Here is a 24,990-nt window from a genome sequence, read left to right on the forward strand (position 1 = left end):
ACCGGAGCTCAGCCGCACGTGCACACGCTGCCTCACAGGAACAGAACCGCTGCCTGACTGACTAGAGAGCGGCGCATGCGCGTGACGTCACGGGCGGAAGTGGCTGGTTGTGTAAGCTGCCGGGGACGGAGACAAGGGACGTGAGCGGTACTGGACCGTCTGCCGAATAAGTCTCCGCTCACACATCGATTAGGTGACTGGGGAGCAGCTGAACGTGTGGTGTATGTGGGGGTAGTTAGGGACACGCTCATAGTCAGGGTTGTATTGTTGAGGTCACGTGGTGAGGGATGTGTAGTATTCTCAGAGAAGTATGTGTGTCTTCTGTAAGATATCATTGTTCACCAGTGTGTGGGTGATGTGAGGGAGCTGGTGACCACAGTTGCCTTATAGCAGTGTTTCCCAATCGGTGTGCCTCCAGCTGTTACAAAACTACAACTCCCAACATGCCCGGACAGCCTACGGCTGTCCGGGCATGCTGGGAGTTGTAGTTTTGTAACAGCTGAAAACAAACGCTGCTGGGAGTTGTAGTTTTATAACCGCTGAAAACAAATGCTGCTGGGAGTGGTAGTTTTGTATCAGCTGAAAACAGAAACGCTGCCTTATAGAATGGGGCCATTGGGCGCTGACTAAAGATCCGGCAGTGATTTTTCGTGATGCGTTTTTTTTTTCTTCCCCACACTGTGTATGTCCTAGCACAGAAAACCCACCAAGAAAGGGATGCCGATGTGACCTACTGTAGCGGGCCCCATTCACTTCAATGGCCTAAAACTTGGTAAGCTGCTGACTACGTTCGGGACACTTTTTGCCAGTATCCGCTTATTTACCGGGACACAATAGTGTGGTCTGCTGTGTATCGCGTCTCTGCAAATAAGTATATACCAGCGGGAAGTGGTCCAAGTGGTGGGGGAGATCTATCAAAACCTGTGCAGAGGAAAAGTTGACCCGTTGCCCATAGCAACCAATCAAATTGCTTCTTTCATTAAAAATAAATGAATAAAAGCAAGCTATTGGTTGCTATGGGCAACTGGTCAACGTCTCCTCTGCACAGATTTTGATAGATCTCCCTCCTCCCCGATTTCTCCAGCTGTCTACATCCAGGCCAATGAAATGAATTGAGCCCACTGCAGTGCATCGCAGTATGACTGGAAAAATATGCTATTGTGTCACTGTTTTGTGGGTTTGGTGTTTATAGGGTTTACTGTTTGGGATACGTGAAAAGTCAAAGGGGTACTATGTGTCAAAATAAACAAATAAAAACTAGAGAAAGTGATCAGATTGCTTCTTTATAAAAAGCCTTTTTTAAATTGAAAGAAGTGTTAGTTACTACGGACAACTGCACTACTTTTTTTTTTCTACACAAATTTTGATAAATCCCCCCAACCCCCCCCCCCCGGCAGCAGCAGGAGAGTAAGCAGGGGTGTATGTATTTCATTTAGTTTTAAAAGGGTATTCTAGAAAAAAAAAAAAAATGTATACATCAACTGTCTCTAGAAAGTTAAACAGATTTGTAAATTACTTCTATTTAAAAATCTTCATCCTTCCAATAATTATCAGCTGCTGAAGTTGAGTTGTTCTTTTCTGTCTGGAAACAGTGCTCTCTGCTTGTCTCAGGACCTGCACAGAGTAGAAGAGGTTTGCTATGGGGATTTGCTTCTACTCTGGACAGTTCCCGAGACATTAGTCATCAGAGAGCTTAGACAGAAAAGAACAACTCAACTTTAGCAGCTCGTAAGTACTGAAAGGATTAAGATTTTTAATAGAATTAATTTACAAATCTGTTTAACTTTCTGGAGCCAGTTGATATATAAAAACACTTTTTTCCTGGATAACCCCTTTAAAGGAGTAGTCCAGTGGTGATTCAGTGGTGAGCAACTTATCCCCTATCCTAAGGATAGGGGATAAGTTGCAGATCGCGGGGGGTCTGACCCCTGGGGCCCCCCGCGATCTCCTGTACGGAGCCCCGACAGCCCGCTGGAAGGGGGCGTGTCGACCTCCGCACGAGGCGGCGGCCGACACGCCCCCTCAATACAACTCTATGGCAGAGCCGAAGCGCTGCCTTCGGCAATCTCCGGCACTGCCATAGAGATGTATTGAGGGGGCGTGTCGGCCGCCGCCTCGTGCGGGGGTCGACACCCGCTATCTCAGCGGAGAGCCGGGGCCCCGTAGAGAGAGATCGCAGGGGGCCCCAGCGGTCGGACCCCCCGCGATCTCAAACTTATCCCCTATCCTTAGGATAGGGGATAAGTTTTTCACCACTGGACTACCCCTTTAAGCACTCTGACTGTGCTAGAAAGACCCTTTTTTTTCATTATTTGGATCAGTACAAAAAGGTAATAATAATAAATTCATAATGTTGTTGCTATGTTTAACAAAAAATAAAACATTTTTAAAAAATAAATAAAAGTTGCTTTGCGTCCAAATATTCTGAGACCCATAACTTTTTATTCTTCGATAGACCTGTTTGAGGACTTGACTGCACCATGTAGGTTAAAAAAGTAAAAGAAAACAAACTACATGTGAAAGTATTTGGTTGTTTTATTTATTTTTATTTTTTTATGACAGGGACACTATTTAATTTTTTTAGGGATTTTTGGGCAAATTTACTTTCAACTTTTGAACTGAGGCCAGAAGTGTAGTGTGAATGCAGCCTTAAAGGAGAACTCCAGAATATAAAAATTGTCCCCACATACTGCCGGCAGTAAAAAATAAAGATGTACTTACCTTCCTTCGCTCCCCCGGGGCCTCTGGTAACCGGCTCTGGTCTCCGCTGCGATCCTCTTCCTGGTTGCCGGTGGTCGGCGAGTCATACTGCGCTCAGCCAATCACCTTCCGCAGTGAAGTCCCAACCCGGCCGGCAATAGGCTGAGCGGCAGTGTGACTTTTTCGGCCCTGGCAGCAGGTGCCGGTGTAGTGAAAAATTGTGTGTCTTGAAGCGTTCTACACTGCCGCTCAGCTTAACGCAGGCCGAGTCGGGACTTCACTGCGGCCGGTGATTGGCTGAGCGCAGTATGACTCGCCGACCGCCGGCAACCAGGAAGAGGATCACAGCGGAGACCGGAGCCGGTTACCGGAGGCCCCGGGGAAGCGGAGGAAGGTATGTACATCTTTATTTTTTTTTACTGCCGGCAGTATGGGGGACAATTTTCTCCTTTAAAAGCTTAAAAGCACCAGGTCTCTGTCCTGAGACCCTCTGTGTTTACAGGTTACAACTGGGTGAAATGTCTGGCTCACTCCTCGGTTGTCACTCAAACCCGACTTATTTCCCATTGTCTTTAACCCTAACGACGCAGGACGGATATTTACGTCCTGCGCCGGCTCCCGCGATATGAAGCGGGGTCGTGCTGCGACCCCACATCACATCGCGTCGGTGTGCGCTCATCAACGGCCGGGACCCGCGGCTAATACCACACTGCCGATCGCAGCGATGTGCGGTATTAACCCTTTAGAAGCGGCGGTCAAAGCTGACCGCCGCTTCTAAAGCGAAAGTGAAAGTATCCCGGCTAGTCAGTCGGGCTGTTCGGGACCGCCGCGGTGAAATTGCGGCGTCCCGAACAGCTTGCAGGACACCGGGAGGGCTCTTACCTGCCTCCTCGGTGTCCGATCGACGAATGTCTGCTCCGTGCCTGAGATCCAGACAGGAGCAGTCAAGCGCCGATAACGCTGATCACAGGCGTGTTAATACACGCCAGTGATCAGCATAGGAGATCAGTGTGTGCAGTGTTATAGGTCCCTATGGGGCCTATAACACTGCAAAAAAAAAAAGTGTTAATAAAGGTCATTTAACCCCTTCCCTAATAAAAGTTTGACTCACCCCCCTTTTCCCATAAAAAAAATAAAACAGTGTAAATAAATAAAAATAAACATATGTGGTATCGCCGCGTGCGTAAATGTCCGAACTATAAAAATATATAATTAATTAAACCGCACGGTCAATGGCGTACGCGCAAAAAAATCCCAAAGTCCAAAAAAAGCGTATTTTGGTCACTTTTTATACCATTAAAAAATGAATAAAAAGTGATCAAAAAGTCCGATCAAAACAAAAATCGTACCGTTAAAAACTTCAGATCACGGCGCAAAAAATTAGCCCTCATACCGCCCTGTGCGTGGAAAAATAAAAAAGTTATATGGGTCAGAAGATGACAATTTTAAACGTATAAATTTTCCTGCATGTAGTTATGATTTTTTCCAGAAGTGCGACAAAATCAAACCTATATAAGTAGGGTATCATTTTAACCGTATGGACCTACAGAATAATAAGGTGTCATTTTTATCGAAATATGCACTGCGTAGAAGCGGAAGCCCCCAAAAGTTTCAAAATGGCGTTTTTTCTTCGATTTTGTCGCACAATGATTTTTTTTCCGTTTCGTCGTGAATTTTTGGGTAAGATGACTGATGTCACTGCAAAGTAGAATTGGTGACGCAAAAAATAAGCCATAATATGGATTTTTAGGTGGAAAATTGAAAGGGTTATGATTTTTAAAAGGTAAGGAGGAAAAAACGAAAGTGCAAAAACGGAAAAACCCTGAGTCCTTAAGGGGTGAAAGGGGTACTCCGGTGCTTAGACATCTTATCCTCTATCCAAAGGATAGGGGATAAGATGCCTGATCGCGGGAGTCCCACAGCTGGGGACGCCCGTGATCATGCACACGGCACCCTGTTTGTAATCAGTCCCTGGAGCGTGTTCGCTCAGGGTCTGATTACGGTCGACCGCAGGGCCGGCGGCGTGTGACGTCACACCCCCGTGTGACTTCACGCTCCGCCCCTCAATGCAAGCCTACGGGAGTGCGTGTGAAATCTATCTCAGCTGTTCCAGCTGCGGGACTCCCGCGATCAGGCATCTTATTATCCCCTATCCTTTGGATAGGGGATAAGATGAGTAAGCACCGGAGAACCCCTTTAAGGGAGTGAATGAGTTGGATTTGGTGGCTGGCTGTGTGTGGAACACACTGCCATGCACTTCACCACCTTATAACTTGCAAACTCTGGGGTTCTCAGGAGTGAGACAGTGGGGGAGATTTATCAAAGGATTTAGACTGGTTTTTCTTGTCTAAATTTGTCGCACAGAAAGTCGCAGTCTAAATATGTGGGACTTTTCTGCAAATTTTGCTCTAGAGGATTTTTAGAACATGGTGCATGCTTGTCTATTTTAGACTGAAATGCATTGAAAAATGCATTGGTGCTGAATTTATCAAAAGCGACTTTTCAGCGACAAGTCGCATAGGCTGAAAGTATGCTGAAATGTCAGACCATGTTGGAGCAGGTTTAAATATAGACTAAAGCATAGATCATGCAGTCTGTGCACAGAATTTATCAAGAGCTGTGCGCCATTTGATAAATTGGGTGCACAATAGACCAGACTAACCCTCTGTAGTTTGGTCTATATTGATGCGGGACATAGACAACTTTGATAAATATCCCCCATTGTGTGGTGTCATCTTTTGACATATCTGGGCAACGTGTCAAAAGTTGTTTCAAATGATAGTAATGTTTTAAGGGATTATGTTTGAATTTACTGCAAAGATTATTAGGGGAATTTATCATGGTGTTTGTGATGTACTTGTTTTTTTTATCTTGTTTTCTTTGCAGTGTATTTGACGTGGCTGGAGCTAATTTATCAAAATTCTCACAGCCATTAGGAATTGTATGCAGAAGCATCAGTGAAAGTGATGACAGACACTTTTTACCATGTGGTGCATAAATGGTCCATTGCACATAAATAAGTGACTTATATAAAAGTTGCAAATGATAAGTCGATGATCACTCCAAAATAACTTCACACAATTCAAGTGTTGTGTAAAATTTGTTCTATGTGAAAAATTGCAAAAAAGAGTTTCAGTACAGCGACTTTGTTAGGGACTAATTTACACACAAATAAAGGTCAACACCATTATAAATATCCCCCTGTATCACTATATATTGAGTTTTTTTTATTATTATGTACTGCATACTTTCAAATGAAGTCATCTCTTGTATACCAGAATACCCTTTTAAAGAAAACACAGGCGGACATGTTGCCCTTTTGAATGTTCCGCCGGGCGCTAGGAGCACTTGGAAATGTGCCTTCTCATAGACAACAATGCATTTCCAAGCAAAATCCGCAGAAATAATAGATAAGTCTTTTCTTTATGTGGACGCCCAAATTGAGATTTCCGCGACAGGAACTGCTGCAGAAATTCCACTGTGTGCACAGTGCAGCAGAATCCTATTGGAATCAAGTGGACTCTGCTGCAGCGGAATGCCCTGTGGAATATTCTGGCTGAATTCTGCACGTTCTGCCATGAACATACCCTAAAGAGTGTTACCAGGCATACAAAAATGTTTTAAAATGGCAAACCATACCCACCTGCCCCGATGCTCTACATCTGACATTCCAACGGCTTATGCTCCCCGCTTCCTGTGATGTTCCTTAGTCGGCTCAGCCAGTAGCTGGTCGCAATGTTGACCTGCCTCGGCCAGTGATTGGCCGAGTGGGCATTTCCTGCAGGAACAAAACATCACAGGAAGTGGTGAGCAGCAGGGACAAGGAGCTGTCAAAACCACACCTGTGGGAGATCTGGACTAGTAAGTATGATTTATTCAAAACATTTTGTATTCCTGAAAAAAACACCTTTTACTACCCTACTCTAACTAGAACTATTACAATCGCCACTTCTCCCCCAAAAATGTGTTTTATTTTTGACTTTGCAGAAGCTTTGTAATGTTACTGATACATTCATATGTATATGGTATGTTTATTACACAATGAGTACTCATTTGATTAGTTCTTTATGTACAGAATGCCAGGGGAAACATCTACCATGGAAGAACAACCACAGGCCTCGGATTTTGCAGAGCCGGAAGACAGTCATGATTGTCCAGGAACATCAACCTCTTCAAGTAGTTTTAATTTTCCTCATCCCAATGAAGTGCCATCTAGAAAATTACAGTCCATTCTGCAGATTGATCGTCATCAAATCCAGGCCGTGGAAGCAGCTCATCAAGCACTGGAACTCCAGGGGCTTGGTTTGGCAGTATATGACCAAGAAGTTTTGGAGCGTGGAGTTCTGCAGCAAGTTGATAATGCCATAAATGAGGCTAGTCGAGCAGCTCGAGTAGCCGAAGCTGAGAAGGAACAGCAAGAACTTAAGGATGAGTTGAGGTAAGAGGTGATGTAAACGTATAAAAGAATACATGTTAAAGGGGTTGTCCAGTCAGGGGGTGTGTTTTTTTAATATTTGAACTAGAATGTATTGAAAATCAAATCATTACCTAGCCTGCTCCCCATCATTGCTGGCTTCCTGAGCAACCAGCCTCTGCCCCATCTACTAGTCATGGTGACATTAGAGAGTAATGCCTTCTCAGTAGATGATCTCTGTTCTGTCAGTTTTCATTAACCAGCATGCATTTTATGTCCACATGTAATGTCACCAGACCTAATAAAGAGGACAGCCAAACCCCCACCCAATACAAGCTTGTTTACTGAGCCAGTTACACATTACACAGCTCAGTATCAGGCATGCATGGGGCCTAAATGATCACTGGAATGTTCATATGGCCCTTCTGTTGTTTAATGAAGTTTAAGTTTGTCAAAAGCATGTGATCATCCAGCAAAAAAAAATTTTTTTCTCTATCGGCTCCATTGGGGGACACAGACCGTGGGTGTATGCTGCTGTCTCTAGGAAGTGTGTGACACTATGGCAACAAAAACAGTTGGCTCCTCCCAGCAGGATATACCCGCCTTCAGGCTCTGAGTTAATCAGTTTAAGCTTAGTGTCTGAGGAGGTGGACATGGTCTGGACTGCTCCAGACCAGGTCTTCTGTTTTTTTTGTTTTCCTAGTTAGGGACGTGTTAGTTTTTTATTCCTTTTCTTTTCTGTTTTCAGGTGGGGACTCAGGGACTGCGGTTCCCGTTTCCCCATTGCGAGTGAGGGGGCACAGACATTGCGTATATGCGCTGTTAACCCCCCCTTGCCAACTGTCAGTGCTTGGGTGGTACCTCATGGGTCCGGGTCCCCTTATTTACCTGCTCGTCTCGCTCGCCCATAGCAGCCAGGCGTGATGCAGGTAACTAAATCTGACTGAAGACTTCACTGTAGACTCCTTTAGGTAAGTCCTTCTGACTGAGGTAAGTACTTTCCCCCCTTTTTTCTCCATAGTTACGGACTCGCAACCTCTGGAGACTCCCTGTTTTGGCCCACCTACACTTTATGGGCTAGCCTATGCAAGGGCTGTACTTTATTCTGGGGGAGCGGTGGCACCTGAGAGGGCATTTTTTTATGGGGCACTACACTTATGTGTGTGTGTGTGTGCTTGGTGCACTTCACTTATATGTGTGTGCTTGTGCTGCCATGTCAGCGCCTTATATGCGGCTGTCAGCCGTGGCGCTGTATCGCCGGATGCTCAAAGCGCTGGTTTACTTTTGTTTTGTCGGCAGCGCCTTATATGCGGCTCACAGCCACGGCACTGCCGAGAGCCGGGCGCTTCAGCGCCGGCCTACTTTCTCTTTCACCGGCAGTCCCTGCCGGCGCTTGTCCGCCCGCTCTCTTCCCCCGGGCGCATAAACGGCCATCAGGTGCGCTCTGGACAAGGAGCAGGCGCCATGACAGTTCTTTAAGGCCGTCTATAGCTCCGCCCACAGGGCCGTGGGCGCGATTTTCAGTTAGAAGGGGTCAGTTAGTGAGTGCCTTGCTTCAGGCACGCCCCTCTCTTCCTATTGGCTGGCCTGTTCACTCTCTTTCTAGCTGCTCAGAGTGAGTTCTCCTCACTGCAGCTGACAGGGGACACAGACTAGGGTGAGAAAGTTCTTATCTCCTTTTTTCTTTCTACATTATGTCCGTATCCAGAGCTGTTCCTTCCTCTAAACAGAAACCTGGAACTTCCGTGACTTACTATCTCTGTAAGCACTGTAATACCAAGATGTCTGGCTCTGCTGAGCCCACTTGCCCTGCCTGCTCCACTGCTCCCCCATACCCCCTGGTACCCCCTGATGTCCCTTCGGTCCTGGTGGGTTCAGCCGCTCCTCCAGCCTGGGTTTCTTCCCTGTCCCAGTTTATGGCTGACTTGACCAAAGTCTCCCGTTCGGTGGCTGAGACCTCCCGGGAAGTGGTGTCCGCCTTGAAGGGGTCTTCCCTGCGCAGGACCTCTGGAAGCTCCCGTTCCTCGTCTCCACATACTTCACGCTCTCACAAGCGTCCTAGGGGTGCCTCGTCTGACTCTTCCATTGAGTCTTCAGATAGACGTGAGCGTTCCCCTCGTGGGTCCCGCCCCCCCGGTCATCTGGGCACAAACGTCGTTCCTCTAGAGGACGTTCTCGGAGTCGCCGCTCTGCCACGCCAGAGCCGCGTACTCCGTCAGGGTCGCCCCCCTCCAGGACTGCCTCTACTCATTCTCATTCCCCTGGTGAACTGGTGGACGAGGCTTCCGAGCTGGCAACTGACTCAGAGGACCGCCCGGACTCAATTGCAACGGTGAACTCTTTGGTGACAGCCCTAAGAGACACCTTTCACTTAGAGGACCCAGGATCTTCGGATGTCAATCCAGGAGTATCCTTTCATAGTGCTAAGCCAGCACTTCAAAGGTTCAGCTCTCACGCTGACTTTGACAACATTCTGGAAACCGCATGGAAAAATCCAGACAAGCGGTTTCCGGGAATCAAGATAATTCAAGAACGTTATCCATTTGACAAGGACCTTGTCAGTGGATCCACCAATTTCCCGGATCTCTAAGGCGACTACACTGCCTCTGGCAGATGACGCTACCCTCAAGGATCCCACGGATAAGAAGGTAGAATCCTTAGCGAAGTTTGCCACTGAAGCAGCTGGCTCTTCTCTTCTTCCCATCTTCGCCTCGACATGGGTGTCCAAGGGTCTGGCGGAGTGGTGCCAAAAGCTCCATCAGGATATCTTAGCGGGATCCCCCCCGGAGGATCTATCTGCTCTGGCTCTCCAATGCTCTAAAGCTGGGGACTTCCTGTGCACAGCTTCCATGCAGGCAGCCCGTTGTTCTGCTTTTGCTGTGGGTCACCTAGTGGCTCTCCGCCGCTCTATGTGGCTTAAAGCTTGGAATGCGGATGCCGCTTACAAAAGGTCTCTCACTGAGCTTCCCTTTACGGGCGGCCGTCTTTTTGGCAAACGCCTTGATGAAATTATCTGTGAGGCAACGGGAGGTAAGAGTTCCTTATTACCTCAAAATAAGGTTCGCCCTACTTCCCAAAGGAAGCCCTTTTCCTTTCGGTCCTTTTGAACCACTGGCTCCAGCAAAGGGTCCGGGCAGGCACCCTCACGGGACAGGAAGGTTCCCTCGTTCCGGCCACGCCCGTCTTGCAAGTCAGACCCCAACCTGTCCAGCCGCTTTGCGCCCAAATCAGTCAACCCCAAGCCCACTTCTGCATGAAGTGAGGCCCCCACCCGCGGTTTCTTCTCGGGTGGGAGGTCGTCTCTTGTTTTTTCGAGACATTTGGACCTCTCACATTCAGGACTCTTGGGTCAGGGATGTGGTGTCCAACGGTTACCGGATCGAATTCGCCTCCCTTCCGAGGGATCGCTTTTTTCGCTCCCAGGCCCCCCGGTCTCCTCCTCTGGCGAAGCAATTTCGAGCGGCTCTCCAGTCTCTGCTTCTTCAGGAGGTTATTGTTCCCGTTCCTCCAGGGGAACGGTTTCGGGGTTTCTACCTCAAATCTTTTTGTGGTTCCCAAGAAGGACGGTTCTGTGCGTCCAACGGTCTCTCCATTCGGTGGTGGCGTCCCTGGAACAAGGGGAATTCCTTTCATCAGTGGACATCAAGGATGCCTACCTTCATGTGCCAATATTCCCAGGCCATCATCGGTACCTCCGCTTTGCGGTTCCGGAGGGGCACTTTCAATTTGTAGCTCTCCCCTTCGGTCTAGCCACGGCTCCTCAGGTCTTTACAAAGATCCTTGCGCCAGTGATGGGCCTGTTACGGTCGAGGGGAATCTCGGTGATACCCTATCTGGACGACCTTCTCATCAAGGCTCCATCCAGAGCCCAGACTCTGGAGAATCTGGACGTCACTCTCCACACTCTGACTCGCTTCGGGTGGATGGTCAACCGGGACAAGTCCGTCCTCCATCCACCCTATCCAGTCTCTAACCTTCCTGGGACTTCAATTCGACACGGCCTCTGCCCGCATTTGTCCTCCGCCGGACAAACATCTGGCGCTCCGGTCAGGGGTCCGCTCCCTTCGGTCCCGGGTATCAGTCTCAATCCGCACTTGTATGAAAGTCCTGGGTCGGTTGGTGGCAACTATGGAGGCCGTACCCTTTGCCCAGTTTCATTACCGCCCCTTCAACTGGCGATTCTTTCCTGATGGAACAGGTCTCCTCTGTCCCTCGATCGTCAGATTCGCAGGGTCAGTCAGTCTCTGCTCTGCTGGCTCCGCTCCCCCCTTCTTCTCCAAGGGCGGTCGTTTCTTCCCCTTCACTGGCAGGTTGTTACAACGGATGCCAGCCTGTCGGGCTGGGGCGGCGTGTTCAGGGATTGGACGGTTCAGGTACTCTGGTCTCCCCAGGAGACCCTTCTTCCGATAAACATATTAGAATTACGGGCGATTCTTCTTTGTCTTCTTCATTGGGAGTCCCGTCTTCAGTCCAGTCCTGTCCGCGTTCAGTCGGACAACGCCACGGCCGTGGCGTACATAAATCGACAGGGCGGCACTCGTAGCTCGGCAGCCATGGCCGAGGTGACCAAGATTCTCACCTGGGCGGAGAGCAAGGTTCCGGCCATTTCGGCGATTCACATTCCGGGGGTGCTCAACTGGGAAGCGGACTTCCTCAGTCGGTCCTCACCCGACCCCGGCGAGTGATCTCTACATCCAGAGGTCTTCGCACAACTCTGCGACCTCTGGGGCATTCCGGACGTGGACCTCTTCGCGTCCCGGCACAATCGGGAGATCCTTCCTTTTGTGTCCAAGTCCCGGGACCCTCATGCTCTGGCCGTGGACACCCTAGTGATTCCTTGGGTGGGGTTTGCCCTACCCTATCTGTTCCCTCCTCTTCCGCTCCTTCCCAGGGTGCTGAGGAAGCTCAAGGCAGAGGACGTCCCCGCCATTCTGGTAGCTCCTGATTGGCCCCGAAGGTCGTGGTACGCCGACGTAGTAAGGCTCCTGGACGACACTCCACTGCGCCTTCCGCTCCGTCCGGACCTGCTCTCTCAGGGTCCTCTTTGCCATCCCAATTTACAGTCGCTGCATTTGATGGCGTGGCGGTTGAGACCGTGGTTTTGAGGGCCCGCGGGTTCTCTTCCCAAGTCATTCACACCATGCTCAAGCCTCGTAAGCCCTCCTCTGCAAGAATTTACCACCGTACTTGGCGGTCTAATTTTCGTTGGTGTGAAGCTCAAGACTTCTCCCTGTCAGCCTTCTCGGTTCCCCATCTTCTCTCCTTTTTGCAGTTGGGGTTGGAACTAGGGTTGTCTCTCAGTTACCTTAAAGGTCAGGTTTCGGTCCTTACTGTTCTTATCCAGCGGCCCCTGGCTTCTAATTCTCATGTCCGGACTTTCCTTCAAGGAGTGACGCGTGCGGTTTCTCCTTATCGATCACCCTCTCCCCCTTGGGACTTGAATTTGGTTCTGAGTGCCCTCCAGGGTGCACCCTTTGAGCCCCTTAGAGAGGTATCTCTCCGCCTCCTTTCTTGGAAAGTGGTGTTTCTTGTTGCTATCACCTCCATCCGGAGGGTGTTTGAATTGGCAGCTCTCTCCTGCCGTTCTCCGTTTCTGGTGATCCACCAAGACAAGGTTGTTTTCCGGCCAGATCCCTCCTTTTTGCCTAAGGTGGTTTCGGCCTTTCATCTCAATGAAGACATTGTCCTCCCGTCTTTTTGTCCTGCTCCTTCTCATCCTAAGGAGCACTTACCATACAAGCTGGATGTAGTTCAGGCTGTTCGGTCTTATCTCTCCATCACTTCTTCGTTTCGTCAATGTGATTCCTTTTTAGTCCTTACGGGAGGTCGTCGCAAAGGACAACCTGCTTCCAAGGCCACCATTTCTCTGTGGATTCGGTCTGCCATTTCGGAGGCCTAGAGGCCTATCGCTGTAAGGGGAAGATTCCTCCTTTCAGGGTTGTGGCTCATTCTACCCGTTCTGTTGGGGCATCCTGGGTTCTCCAGAATAGAGCCTCGGCCTTGCAGATTTGCAGGGTGGCTACCTGGTCGTCTTTGCACACTTTCTCGAGGTTCTACCGAGTTCATACCTTCGCATCGGCTGATGCTAGTCTGGGCCGCAAAGTGTTGCAGGCGGCAGTGAAACGGCCATCTGCCTGACTGCTTATCTGCCCACCCAAGGGACGGCTTTGGTACATCCCACGGTCTGTGTCCCCCAATGGAGCCGATAGAGAAAAGGAGATTTTTTAACACTTACCGTAAAATCTCTTTCTCGAAAGATCCATTGAGGACACAGCTCCCACCCTTTTGGGATTTTCCTTGGTTCTCTGTCCGAGGGTGTGTTCAGTTATGTTTTTTCTTCTGGTTCTCGGACAGTTTTGGGTTTTTCTTGACCTGTTAGTCTCCTCCTATTGCTCTGGAACTTAAACTGATTAGCTCAGAGCCTGAAGGCGGGTATATCCTGCTGGGAGGAGCCAACTGTTTTTGTTGCCATAGTGTCACACCTCCTAGAGACAGCAGCATACACCCACAGTCTGTGTCCCCCAATGGATCCTTCGAGAAAGAGATTTTACGGTAAGTGTTAAAAAATCTCCTTTTACTTGTCAGTTGATCCCTGGTCCTGTTTCATGGGGCGATTATTGGTTTGTTCGACCAATAATCACCATGTAATAGTGCCCTTAACATCCACACATGATCTTTTGTCGAACAAAGGCAGAAGCGCAGCTCTTGGGACAAGGAGAGGGAAGGTAAACTTTAGACATCGCTGCAGATATGAACAGTAGAGAATTAGAAAAAACTGGTAATTAATAACAATAGACATATGAGCTCGACAGTTTTTGTTTACTTGACAGTAGGAAGATTCATGAACATATTTACTTCTAAGTTCAGATATAAGGAAATTCATCAGGTGTCATAGTTGTTTATATCTGAAGCGAAAAACCAGATCTTTATTGTAAATGTTTTTTTTCTCCCCCTTTACAGTTCTTGTCTCACCTCCTTAAGGCAAATCAACAAAATCATTGATCAACTTTCCCCACAAGCTGCAACGTGTAAAGAGATTAATAGGAAGCTGGACTCTGTGAAGCGGCAGAAACATAATAAAGTTAGTAACTATTTTATGCGCGTTTGTTTAATAGTTAACAGAAACCTGTCACCTACTTTAGGCTGCCCTGTCTGAGACTGATCGTAGTAGTGACAGGATCGCTAATACGAACAATGTGCCTCTTATTTATGATTATGGTGCCTTATTTGTCAAACTCCCACTGTGCAGAGTGACTCCATTGTATAAATGATATGCCCCGGCTGATTGATAGATTTCCCCCTACACACAGTAATAGGGAAAAGCTGTCGGTCAGCACCAGGGGATCAGGGGGCACTTGTCTCTCATGAATACATCAGACTTTTCCTTCACAGTGCTGGCCACCCGCTGCAAGGATTCAACTGTGAGTCTGACCAAACAACGCCATAATCATATATACCAGTCATACAGTTAAACGCAGTAATTCTGTGACTGCTGCTTGTGCTCTCAGAGAGGGTAGCAAGAAGTAGCTGCCAGATTTCCTTTAGATGTTTTCCATGCCTATGTAGGAGGATCCAAGCAAAAAGTATATCAGTAGACCTCATTCATCGAACCTGTCTAAAGGAAAAACATTAGCCATAGCAACCAATCACAGCTCAGATTTAATTTTACTACAGTAGTTTAAAAAATGAAAGCTGTGCAGTGCTTGGTTGTTTGAGACAGCAAACATGATTTTTCTTGAATTTTTTATTTTTTTATTTCTTTGGACAAATGAGACCCATTGTCTTAATATGAAACTAGTTTATTTACACTGAAGTACTTTATAAAATGGACCCCCACTTCGAAGCTAGAAACTAGTTTACACTGAACAACATTATAAAAAGGACCCCACAGCACACAACTGCTACAAATAGATCACCAATGGCCATTCCCTGTGCATAATGTTATAGAGCTCAGTTCCCTCTGCATTCAAGTTCTGGCTGAGCAGAGGGGTGCAGTAACGTGCAGTAATGCTATCAGCACTTTTTACCTATAGCTGAAAGCTGTAGAGCACCGAAAAAGGGGGCAGAGTTTTGACAGCTACCAGCAGAGGTGTTTGGAAAATCCTTTGTGAATATAACCTTATGCAGATGGTATCCCTAGTGTCTTTTAGTGTCGCCACGTTCCAGCCCATAAAGCGATATAACTAACAGGATTAAAACAAGCCTTGTATTCTAAAATGGGAACACCACTATAAATGCTGTTGGTCTTAATAAGATGTAGAGTTAAGTTTTGTTAGTATCACATGGATGCCAGTTTTATAGTATCCTGTATATGCACAGACAACTTGATACTTTGAAATGACCCAGGGGCTGTCTCCCTATATTGCCTGTTCTTAGCAACTCTCCTTCAACCAGTGTTGCTTCAAGATCTGGGGACAATAATCTGGCTCTTTGCAATTCAGACAGAATTATGTAAGTGTTCTCTAATTATTTTAGCAACAAGCAATACACATCCCAATAATAGTGTAATTACTTTACTGGTACACATGGTGTCAGTATGAATGTCAGCATACATTTTTGACAATGTAAATTTGCTCTTACCATTTTTTTTTTTTAAACGTATACACACTCTCTCAAATGTGTGCTTATTCCATTGAGAACTATCTGTATTTTCTATTTCCTGACAAAATATATTGCGAAAAAGAAAAAAAATTTATTTTACATGATCACTCATGGTTTTTGTTTGTGCGGATTTTCCCCGCTCAGGAACAGCAACTAAAAAAAATCAAGGCTAAACAGAGGCGCCTAAGAGCAGAGCTGAGTATCAACCCAGAGGAGAGTGATCCTGAGCAGCAATTAGATAATCTGGAGGATGGTGAGCAGTCCACATCTATTCATTTCTTTTGTTTGCTTATAGAAAACCTATCAATTTCTGTTATCTTTGAATAGAATAAGCATAATTATGTAGATGTTGGTTTATTTTATCAGATGCCTTGCCCACATCTTTGGGTAGTATGTTGATGCCATCTCAGGATAATGATTGGGAAGAGCTGATCCGCACAGGACAGATGACACCCTTTGGCACCAAGATACCCCCAAAAGAGGAACGTAAACCGAGAAAGCTGATGCTAAATGAGACGTCCGATTTTGAGAAATATCTGGCTGATCAAGCACAAATGGCAGCACAGAGAAAACGTCCTGTTACTCCTAAAAAAGAGAGAAAAAAAGCAGATCCTAAGAAGGATGGTAGAGCTGTGAAATTGGAAAACAAAAATACCTCCATTCCATCTGCTGAGAAAAGGTTGAAGAAAAGAATGAGAAAATTACAGAGCAAAGCCTTGCAGACTCAATTCAGGACAGGAGTCCCTCGTAAAAAATCAGATCCCTTGTCCACACAAGTGAGTGAAGGAGATGATAGTGGAGGGTCGGTTTATTCTCCTGATGAAAGAGAACAAAGCATGGAAGAGGATGAGGAAGATGACATAATGCATGATAGCCCATGCTCTGACTATGAATTAAAACCTCTTCAGCGGAAAAGAGTTAAAAAAAGGCCACGGCATCATGGTATGGACCCAGAGTTCCTTCCAAGTTCTGGTACAGATGACGAAGAGACTCCTCGCTTATCAAAGGGCAGACGGTGCAGAGATGATGGGGACATCAAGCTCTACAAGCATCGCATTCGGTACATTGTGTTTTTAGTCCCTACTGACACAACATTGAACTGTACTGGTGCCGCTTTCATATAATAGTATTTCAGTCAGCATTTTGCATTAAATTTTGTAAGATTAACCCCTTAAGGACAAAGCGTTTTTCTGTTTTTGCACTTTCGTTTTTTCCTCCTTACTTTTAAAATCATAACCCTTTCAATTTTGCACCTAAAAATCTATATGAGGGCTTATTTTTTGCGCCACCAATTCTACTTTGTAATGACATCAGTAATTTTACCCAAAAATCTACAGTGAAACGGAAAAAGAATTAATTGTGCGACAAAATTGAAGAAAAAACACCATTTTGTAAATTTTGGGGGCTTCTGTTTCTACGCCGTACATTTTTTGGTAAAAATGACACTTTATCTTTATTCTGTAGGTCCATACGATTAAAATGATACCCTACTTATTAGGGATCGACCGATATCGTTTTTTTAGGGCCGATACCGATAATCGGTGGAGGTTAGGGCCGATAGCCGATAACTTATACCCCCTCGACACCGCTGCAACTCATTGATTTAAAGCAGGCGCTTTAAATCAATGCATTGCGGTGGCTTTTGCGGTGCCAAAGGTCGCCGCCACCACCACCACCCACTTCTCTCCCCCTACCTGTCAGGGTGGTCCGGGCCATCCATCCTTCCTTCCTGTAGTGTCTGGCAGCATTCCGGGTGGAGGGTGAAATGGTCCGGGCTGTCCTTCTTCTCCGGCGGTCATCTTCTCCACTCCGGGCAGGCTCCGGCCTAGTACGCTGCATAGACGCCGCTACGCAGTGACGCCCGTGCGCAGCGACGCACCTGACGTCACGGCGTAGCGGCGTCTATGCAGCGTACTACGCCGGAGCCTGCCCGGAGTGGAGTGGAGAAGATGACCGCCGGAGAAGAAGGACAGCCCGGACCGGTTCACCCTCCACCCGGAATGCCGCCGGACACTACAGGAAGGGAGGATGGATGGCCCGGACTACCCCCATTACGGGTAAGTTTTTTTTTTTTTTTTTATTGACTCGGAGGGTGGGGGAGGGGCCCGACCGGTATAGCGGTATGGGCAAAAATACTTCTGGAAAAAAATCATAACAACATGAACAAAAATTATACATTTAAAATTGTCCTCTTCTGATCCCTATAACTTTTTTATTTTTCCGCCAAGGGGTGGTATGAGGGCTCATTTTTTGCGCCGTGATCTGAAGTTTTAATCAGTACCATTTTTGTTTTGATCGGACTTTTTGATCGCTTTTTATTCATTTTTTAATGGTTTGAAAAGTGACCAAAAATACGCTATTTTGGACTTTGGAATTTTTTTGTGCGTACGCCATTGGTTTAATTTACAATATATTTTTATAGTTCGGACATTTATGCACGTGGCGATACCATATATGTGTACTTTTATTATGTTTATATATTTTTTACATGGAATTTGGGAAAAGGGATTGATTTAAACGTTTAATAAGGAAGGGGTTAATGTGTGTGTTTTGAAACTTTATTTTTTACACTTTTAGTCCCCTTAGGGGACTTTTAGGAGGAATCATTTGATTCCTCATATAGATCAATGAGGTTACTTAGAATCCCATTAATCTGTGTGCTCTGCGCTCGATTGATAAAGCCTGGTCCTGCCAGGCTTTATCATTCTGAGCACCAGAGTCAGCATGAAAGGAGAAGTAAGCCCTCAGGCTACCCCAGCAGTGGATGGTGATCGCGCTGCAGGGGTGCGATCCACCCCACTGGACCACCAGGGACGGGATAAAGGCACCTTTAGACGTCGCTGTCAACTTTGACAGCGGCGATCTAAAGGTTTAATAGCCGCCCGCGGATATCGCCGCTTGTCGCGTGCTCGAGTCGGGAGCCTGCGTCATACCCCATTAACGGCACATGGACGAGCATAGACGTCCATGGTCGTTATTGGGTTAAGCCAGGAGTGGAACCTTCAAAGATGAAAAGCTATAATGAAAAGATTTGTCTCTCCTTTATATACTAGACCGTTCCATAATTATGGCTTACAAATGCTGATTCAAAATGCTGATGTAAATACTAATATGTAAAAGTGACTTAAAAAGTACCTGTCAACAAATATACTGTTTTAAACTACCTCAGGCTATGTTCCCTAACTACTCCTAGCACCCCTCCAGCCCTTAAAAAAAAAAAAAAAATTAGAGCTTTAAAAAGCTGTGTATCATCCCTTTCTTCTTGCTCACATAGTGCAATTTCCCACAGGAAAAGGGGGCGTTTCCCAGCAGGCATAACATCACTGAAGCCTGCTTGGGAACCACTTCCACCCTCAGATGGTTGCAGTGCTGTGATTAATAGAAGACCTCAGGCTCTGTGCATGTTTCAGTCTGTTACTATCAGTGAGCCTCTCCTGCAGCTTTCAGTCTGTGCAGCTTTCTGTGAGAATCTGTGGAGCTTTCACTTTTGTGCAGCTGTCAATCCAGCTCAGTTGAGAGAAGCACTTCCTGAGTTTAGACTCCTGCCAGGCCGGGAGGAGACCGAACTCACTGTATTAATTGTGGCAGGGAACAGAACAGAGCCACCTAGTAGCCGTTTTTTCTATTACATTTTAAACATATTTATGTTGATAATTTTAAAAGCAAGTGAAAGGGAAAGTGTCTGCTAATTACACAAGGAACACTATATTAAAGGTTTTATTTGGTGACAGGTACTCTTTAAATGGGGTTATACTTTTATACAGTTATACAGGTGTATAAATTTTTAAAATATTTTTCTGTGGCTCTGAGTGTGACATCATCTGGTCTCCTACTAATTCCGCTCAGCCATCTTAGCAGCCATCACTGCCCAGAAGAGTCGGTTTTGAAAGTAGCGGGACGAGCCAGGGACCAGATGGCGTCTAACTGTGAGCTGCAGGGGATTTAGATAGGGGGGGTATACCCAGGAGTAACCTCAAATGAGTACAACAATTTAAAAGTTGATTTTGATTTTTTTTTTTTTTTTTTTAGTACTGGCATGTAATTAGACAGCATTTTTACCATGGTTTTCCTAATATGATGAAATACCATGTTACACTACTTACACTATGGTGGGTGTTTTTTTTTTTTTTTTTTTTCTGTCATCTTAGGCACACCAAGTTTATTGATTATTAAAATATAGTGTTACTTGTAATCTCAAACTCTGGTAGATTCCCATTAAGGTTTTTGTTTTGCTTTCTATATTGTTTATTTCAGGCAATACCTAAAACAGCAAGCTAAGGAGGCAGAGCAACGGAGTGTAGCAGAAGAGTCTGAGGACAGCGATGTGGAATTTGATGAGGGTTTCTGCATACCAGGGTCTCTTTGGAAAAAGTTGTACAAGTAAGAGCTAAATCTCTTTAAGTCTGACATTATGGGATTTAGATATATGATAGTGGATGTGTTTTTCTAGAATGGGTTACATCAAAAGTGTCAGAATGAAGTTATAGTTCATCGCCAAGTAGCTGGGGTTTGTTAGGTTTAGTCAGAGCTTTAAAGTGTACCTCTAGTGCTTTTATGAAAAATCACTATAGTGTAGGACTGTGCACTAAATTTTTCTAAATCACTTTGATTTTGGAATTTGGCACCAGAATAGCATTTTGAGCGCCTTTTATCCTCTCTATCTGCCACATATCACAGCTCTTTATCCACAGCACCCTTCTCCAGTGCTGTGGAGATTGTACAGGTCTAGGTCTCGCACTGGAGATGGGTGATATAGAGACAGAGCGGTGATATGCGTCAGGGAGCGAGGAGAATGGGCACTTGAAAAGCTATGAATTCAAAATCAAAGGGGGAGATTTATCCAATCCCGTTGAGAGAAAAAGTGGTCTACTTGCCCATAGCAACCAGTCAGATTGGTTCTTTCATTCTTAAAGAGGCCTCTGAAAAATAACTGATCAACTTTTCCTCTGCAAAGGTTTTGCTAAATCTCCCCTAAAGTGAAACATTTTGAAATCGTCCAAAGTGCATGAAAGTGAAAAAAAAAAATTGGAGGTACATTTTAATGTGCATCACGCAGAGGCCTGATAAAGGCTTTCATGCAGTCAGATTCTGCGCTTCCTGATTGTTATGTGTTTTGCTGAGAAGCTGCTGTCATGTATGCAAGACACTTTTAATACATATGTGATACAGAGCCAGCTGTCCATGTCTGCCCATAAATAGCAAGAGTATAGCTTATGAGCTATAAACAAGTCCAACCCAATAAATGAGAAAGTGATATTCCAGAAGGTCCTCCTAGATTGCAGGCTGGGATGCAGCATTGTTTATTAATGGTTAGCACATGTTTTATTCATCCTGTTTCTTTATCTGTCCTCTAACAATTTCACTAACAATCTCACTGCAGCACAGTTTTGAACACTCTTCGATCTGTGAGACCTGTAGTATTATCAGTCCAGATTATTCATACTAGTAGGTTAAAACTACAATAATTATGAGCACTTACCTAGACAGAACTGTAGGGGAAAGGAAGCAGCAACTAAATTAATGTCTGCATAGGTTTTGTGCACTTTCGGGTCTGAGGTGAGTTATGCAGCACAGTCTTTGGGCACTGAAATAGTTGCCATTATTGGTTGTCACATCTGATCCACGTGCAGAAGCTAAGAGAACTCATATCTTGTATAGAAGATAATTTCTTACGCAAGAAGTCAGCCAGATTGTTCAGTCTTACCAGGTTAACTGTAGTAGGGGTGTCTGGGATGTTTTTGGGACATACGCTGTTTAAGGGTAGGGTCACGTGTGTCGTATTTTGCTGGGTATTTGCTGCTGCATATATTTTACTACCCATTGACTTCAATGGGTAACAAAATCAGCTGCAGAAAATATGCAGCAGAATACAGTACTTGTGACCCTACCCTAAAGAATGTTCAGCAACCTTTTTGAGTTACAGTAGCCAACAGCTATTCTCATTTCCCCTCTATAAACATACTTGAATCTGCAATATGTGTTTGCAGGATAAACCACTACCAGACACCGCCATGGTGACAAAGGTTTGGGAATGTTTAAAAATCTAATTCGGCTGATTCTTCTCTCCTGCCAGCTTGCTCCCATACACATTAGATCAGTTTGGTATCTCACCCCATCTCACTGCGGGTCCGTTTTTACAAAGAATATTTTGCTCTACCTCACATGGATGACATTTGGTAAAATTTACTAAATACCCTGCCAATTTTCCACCCACAGATCGAAAATGGAAAATCCACTGCAAATCCGCCATGTATTAACACACCTGCGTAGATTTCTGTGTTTCCTTTAACTTATTTACTTATTTATTTATTTTTGTTATGTTTGGATTCATCTGTTCCTTCCTACAGGTATCAGCAGACAGGTGTTCGGTGGCTGTGGGAACTACATTGCCAGCAGGCAGGAGGCATTTTGGGAGATGAAATGGGATTGGGCAAAACCATCCAGATAATTGCCTTCCTGGCAGGCTTGAGCTACAGCCGGATAAGGACACGAGGCTCTGATTACAGGCAAGTGGCTGCCCTGTAGACTGCCAGTCTGAGGCAGCCATGAATATTTCATCAGCATTATTACAGAGAGGGCGGGCCTGCTGAATTATTCACCGCATTTCAATTAGATAGCTCCTTTAATTCGCTTACTGGGGAGGGGGTTGCTTTAAAGTCAGTTTATGACAGGGAGGGGAATTGCAGGGCACAGGAAATTAAAGAGCTCACACTAGTAATGAATTCTTGGCTTGCGCATCTGTGTCTTCGATTCAGCATTTGTCTTCCCACTGACTGGTACCTTCTTTGGTAACAGAGATGTGGATATGTCATGGACACAGTGCTGCTAAGAGATTATTAATATATTGAAGAAAGTATGCAATGAATAATATATGCATTTCTGTGTACCGAGAAAAAATATATTAACCCTTATTTTTCCTAGTGCAGACTTCGTTAATTGTTAAAGTATTGGATAATGTTTGAAAACTGATGTCCTTTTAAACACTATTAGATAATGATCTAAGGGTGGGTTCACACCACAATTTCACTCTACGGCTGCCGGATCCGGTTGAGGGGAGCTAAAACCGAGTGCTCCCGTATCCCGGACCCGGCCCATATCTAATTTCTTTCAATGAGCTGACCGGAGTTAAACGGTGACTCTGGTCGGCACATTTTTGCCCCGTATCCGGTTTTCTGCCCGGATCTAAAACAGTGGCATACCACGGTTCTGGTCTGGTCAGAGAACCAGATACCGGGAAAAAATGTGCTGACAGGAGTCACCCTTTGACTCCGGTCGGCTCATTGAAATAAATTAGATACGGGCCGGCAGCCGTAGAGTGAAATCGTGGTGTGAACCCAGCCTTATAGTAATATAAATGCCAGTTACATTACACTGATTTCTCCACTGTCTGTAAGTTGTTTCAATGTGGTTAACTCCTACAAACCACTGCTATGCCACGCTGCCATAGTTAGAGGAAAACTGGCAACCGGTTCACCCACGCTAAACCCAATACACTGGGTTATAGTGTGGGTGAATCGGATTCCAACAAAATATCACTTACCTAGATCAGCCGACCGGTCCCGGATATACCTGTTGTATTAACCTCTGTTGCTAATAGCCGGTTCTGTGCAATGGAGGTGTGACTTGGCATACCCAGCTTGCCGGGTCCCACCTGCCTTGTGCACAGCCGGGTGTAATGAACGAAATGGTTCCATGTAGCGGAATGTGACCTGAGCAGCTGATGAAATACTGACTCAGCAAAGTGAATGTGACTGGCTGAGCCGCTCAACATTGGGTCACATTCTGCCGTAAGGGCACCATTTTTTTCACTACAGGCTACTAGCAATAGAAGCTAATACAACAGGTATCTCCAGGACTGCTCCGCGGATCTTGGTAAGATATATCTTGTTGTAATGCAATTCAATAGAACTATAACCCCACATTTTGGGTTTAGTGAAGGTGAACCTACTGTCAGTTTCCCTTTATGCGTATACACCCTGCAGTATTCTTTTCAGCCTCCATCAGGCAATGAAAGCCTATGGACATGTTTAGGGTGTACGTACGACAGACTTTCTCCTGGGATACATGCTAAGCAGGAAAAAAAACATGACGTGAATAAAACCTAAAACAGTAGGTATGTACAACTCCCATAATGCAATATAAAATAACAGTATTGTCCGTCCGTCCCCCCCCCCCCCCCCCCCTCCAGTGCTGGGTACAAAAACATTGGAAAGATCTATAGGCATTGGCCTTTGTCTCGTTTTTTATTCTAAAGTTTGGCTACATTTTGAAGTTGTTCAGGTATGCCAGAAAAGATCTGCAAATCGCTCAGTGTGAATGCAGTTTATCAATGGTTTGGTAATAAAGAAAAAACTTTTAACCTTGTTTTTTTTTGTGTTTTTTTTTGTTTTGTTTTTCTTAAGCTATCGGGGGCCTCTGTAGTAGAAGGATTCCAGAACAAAAAGCAAAAGGTTTTAGGATGGTCACTTCTAGTTTTAGGGTTTATTTCTTGGCAGATTCTCAAAACGCTGAGCTAGCCCAGTGTGTGCATACATTATTGTTCTTATGGGCTCCCATGCAAAGAATGTAAATTGTGGATGCTGCTGGTAGTCTGGGAACCCTGGTATGCTTTAGATGACACAGTCTGTCTAGTATGCCTTTATAATATGTCCTTATTTTATGCTAGGTTTACATTCACTTACTGTGAATTTGCCAACCACATCTGCTGGAAGTTTGGCTTATGCATCTACTACTCTTTTAGTAAAATAACATTCTCTGGCATTCTCTTATCCCAATTAACCTCATATTGGACCCCTTGTTGTTTTGTTCTTATTTGTTATTAAAAAAAAAAAAACATTTTAGAAAAGCTTTATACAATGTGTTCACAATCCCCCTCTTTTTACTTGTTATAACTTTAGCTACAAGGGTGTGGAAATAAAAATAAAAAAACTACTTGTCCAAGGGACAAAAATGGAACATAATCTACTTGTCCCTCATGACAATTCACTTGTCCTGGTAAATAAAATAATTTCAGCCAAAATAGTATATAAATAAGGTCTTTTATTAATAGAAACTTAATAGGTAGACCAGTATGTCACCCCATTAGGTGGATAGGGCCCCTGATAAGTAAGTCCGCCCCATTAAGTAGGTAGTCCCCTTTAGGAAGGTATGTCCCTTTTATCAGGTCGGTACATCTCCTTATCAGGTAGGTAGGCAGGTAGGGCCCCCCTAGTAAGTAAATAATGCCCCATATAGATATGTCCCCCCAGTAGGCAGACAGAGCCCCAGATAGATAT

The 24,990-nt window shown here is 45.4% G+C and overlaps 1 protein-coding gene across 3 annotated transcripts in view; it reads left to right on the forward strand.

Annotated features, from left to right (window-relative positions):
- Positions 1 to 52: 52 nt before the first annotated feature.
- ERCC6 (ERCC excision repair 6, chromatin remodeling factor) overlaps positions 53 to 24,990 on the forward strand; it is a 56,784-nt gene continuing 31,846 nt past the window's right edge. The window contains exons 1-8 of one of the 3 annotated variants that reach the window (XM_056531246.1): positions 145 to 193; positions 694 to 772; positions 6,776 to 7,138; positions 14,075 to 14,195; positions 15,860 to 15,968; positions 16,082 to 16,775; positions 19,970 to 20,095; positions 22,063 to 22,221. In XM_056531246.1, the coding sequence (XP_056387221.1) occupies positions 6,777 to 7,138; positions 14,075 to 14,195; positions 15,860 to 15,968; positions 16,082 to 16,775; positions 19,970 to 20,095; positions 22,063 to 22,221 (1,571 nt within the window). In that variant the 5' untranslated portion in view covers positions 145 to 193; positions 694 to 772; position 6,776. Of the gene's footprint in view, positions 194 to 693; positions 773 to 6,775; positions 7,139 to 14,074; positions 14,196 to 15,859; positions 15,969 to 16,061; positions 16,776 to 19,969; positions 20,096 to 22,062; positions 22,222 to 24,990 lie in introns of those variants that run through there. The other 2 variants (XM_056531245.1, XM_056531248.1) reach the window with 2 other exon arrangements.

This window comes from Hyla sarda, chromosome 7, assembly GCF_029499605.1.
Source record: "Hyla sarda isolate aHylSar1 chromosome 7, aHylSar1.hap1, whole genome shotgun sequence".
In the NCBI taxonomy this organism is placed as follows: Eukaryota; Metazoa; Chordata; class Amphibia; order Anura; family Hylidae; genus Hyla; species Hyla sarda.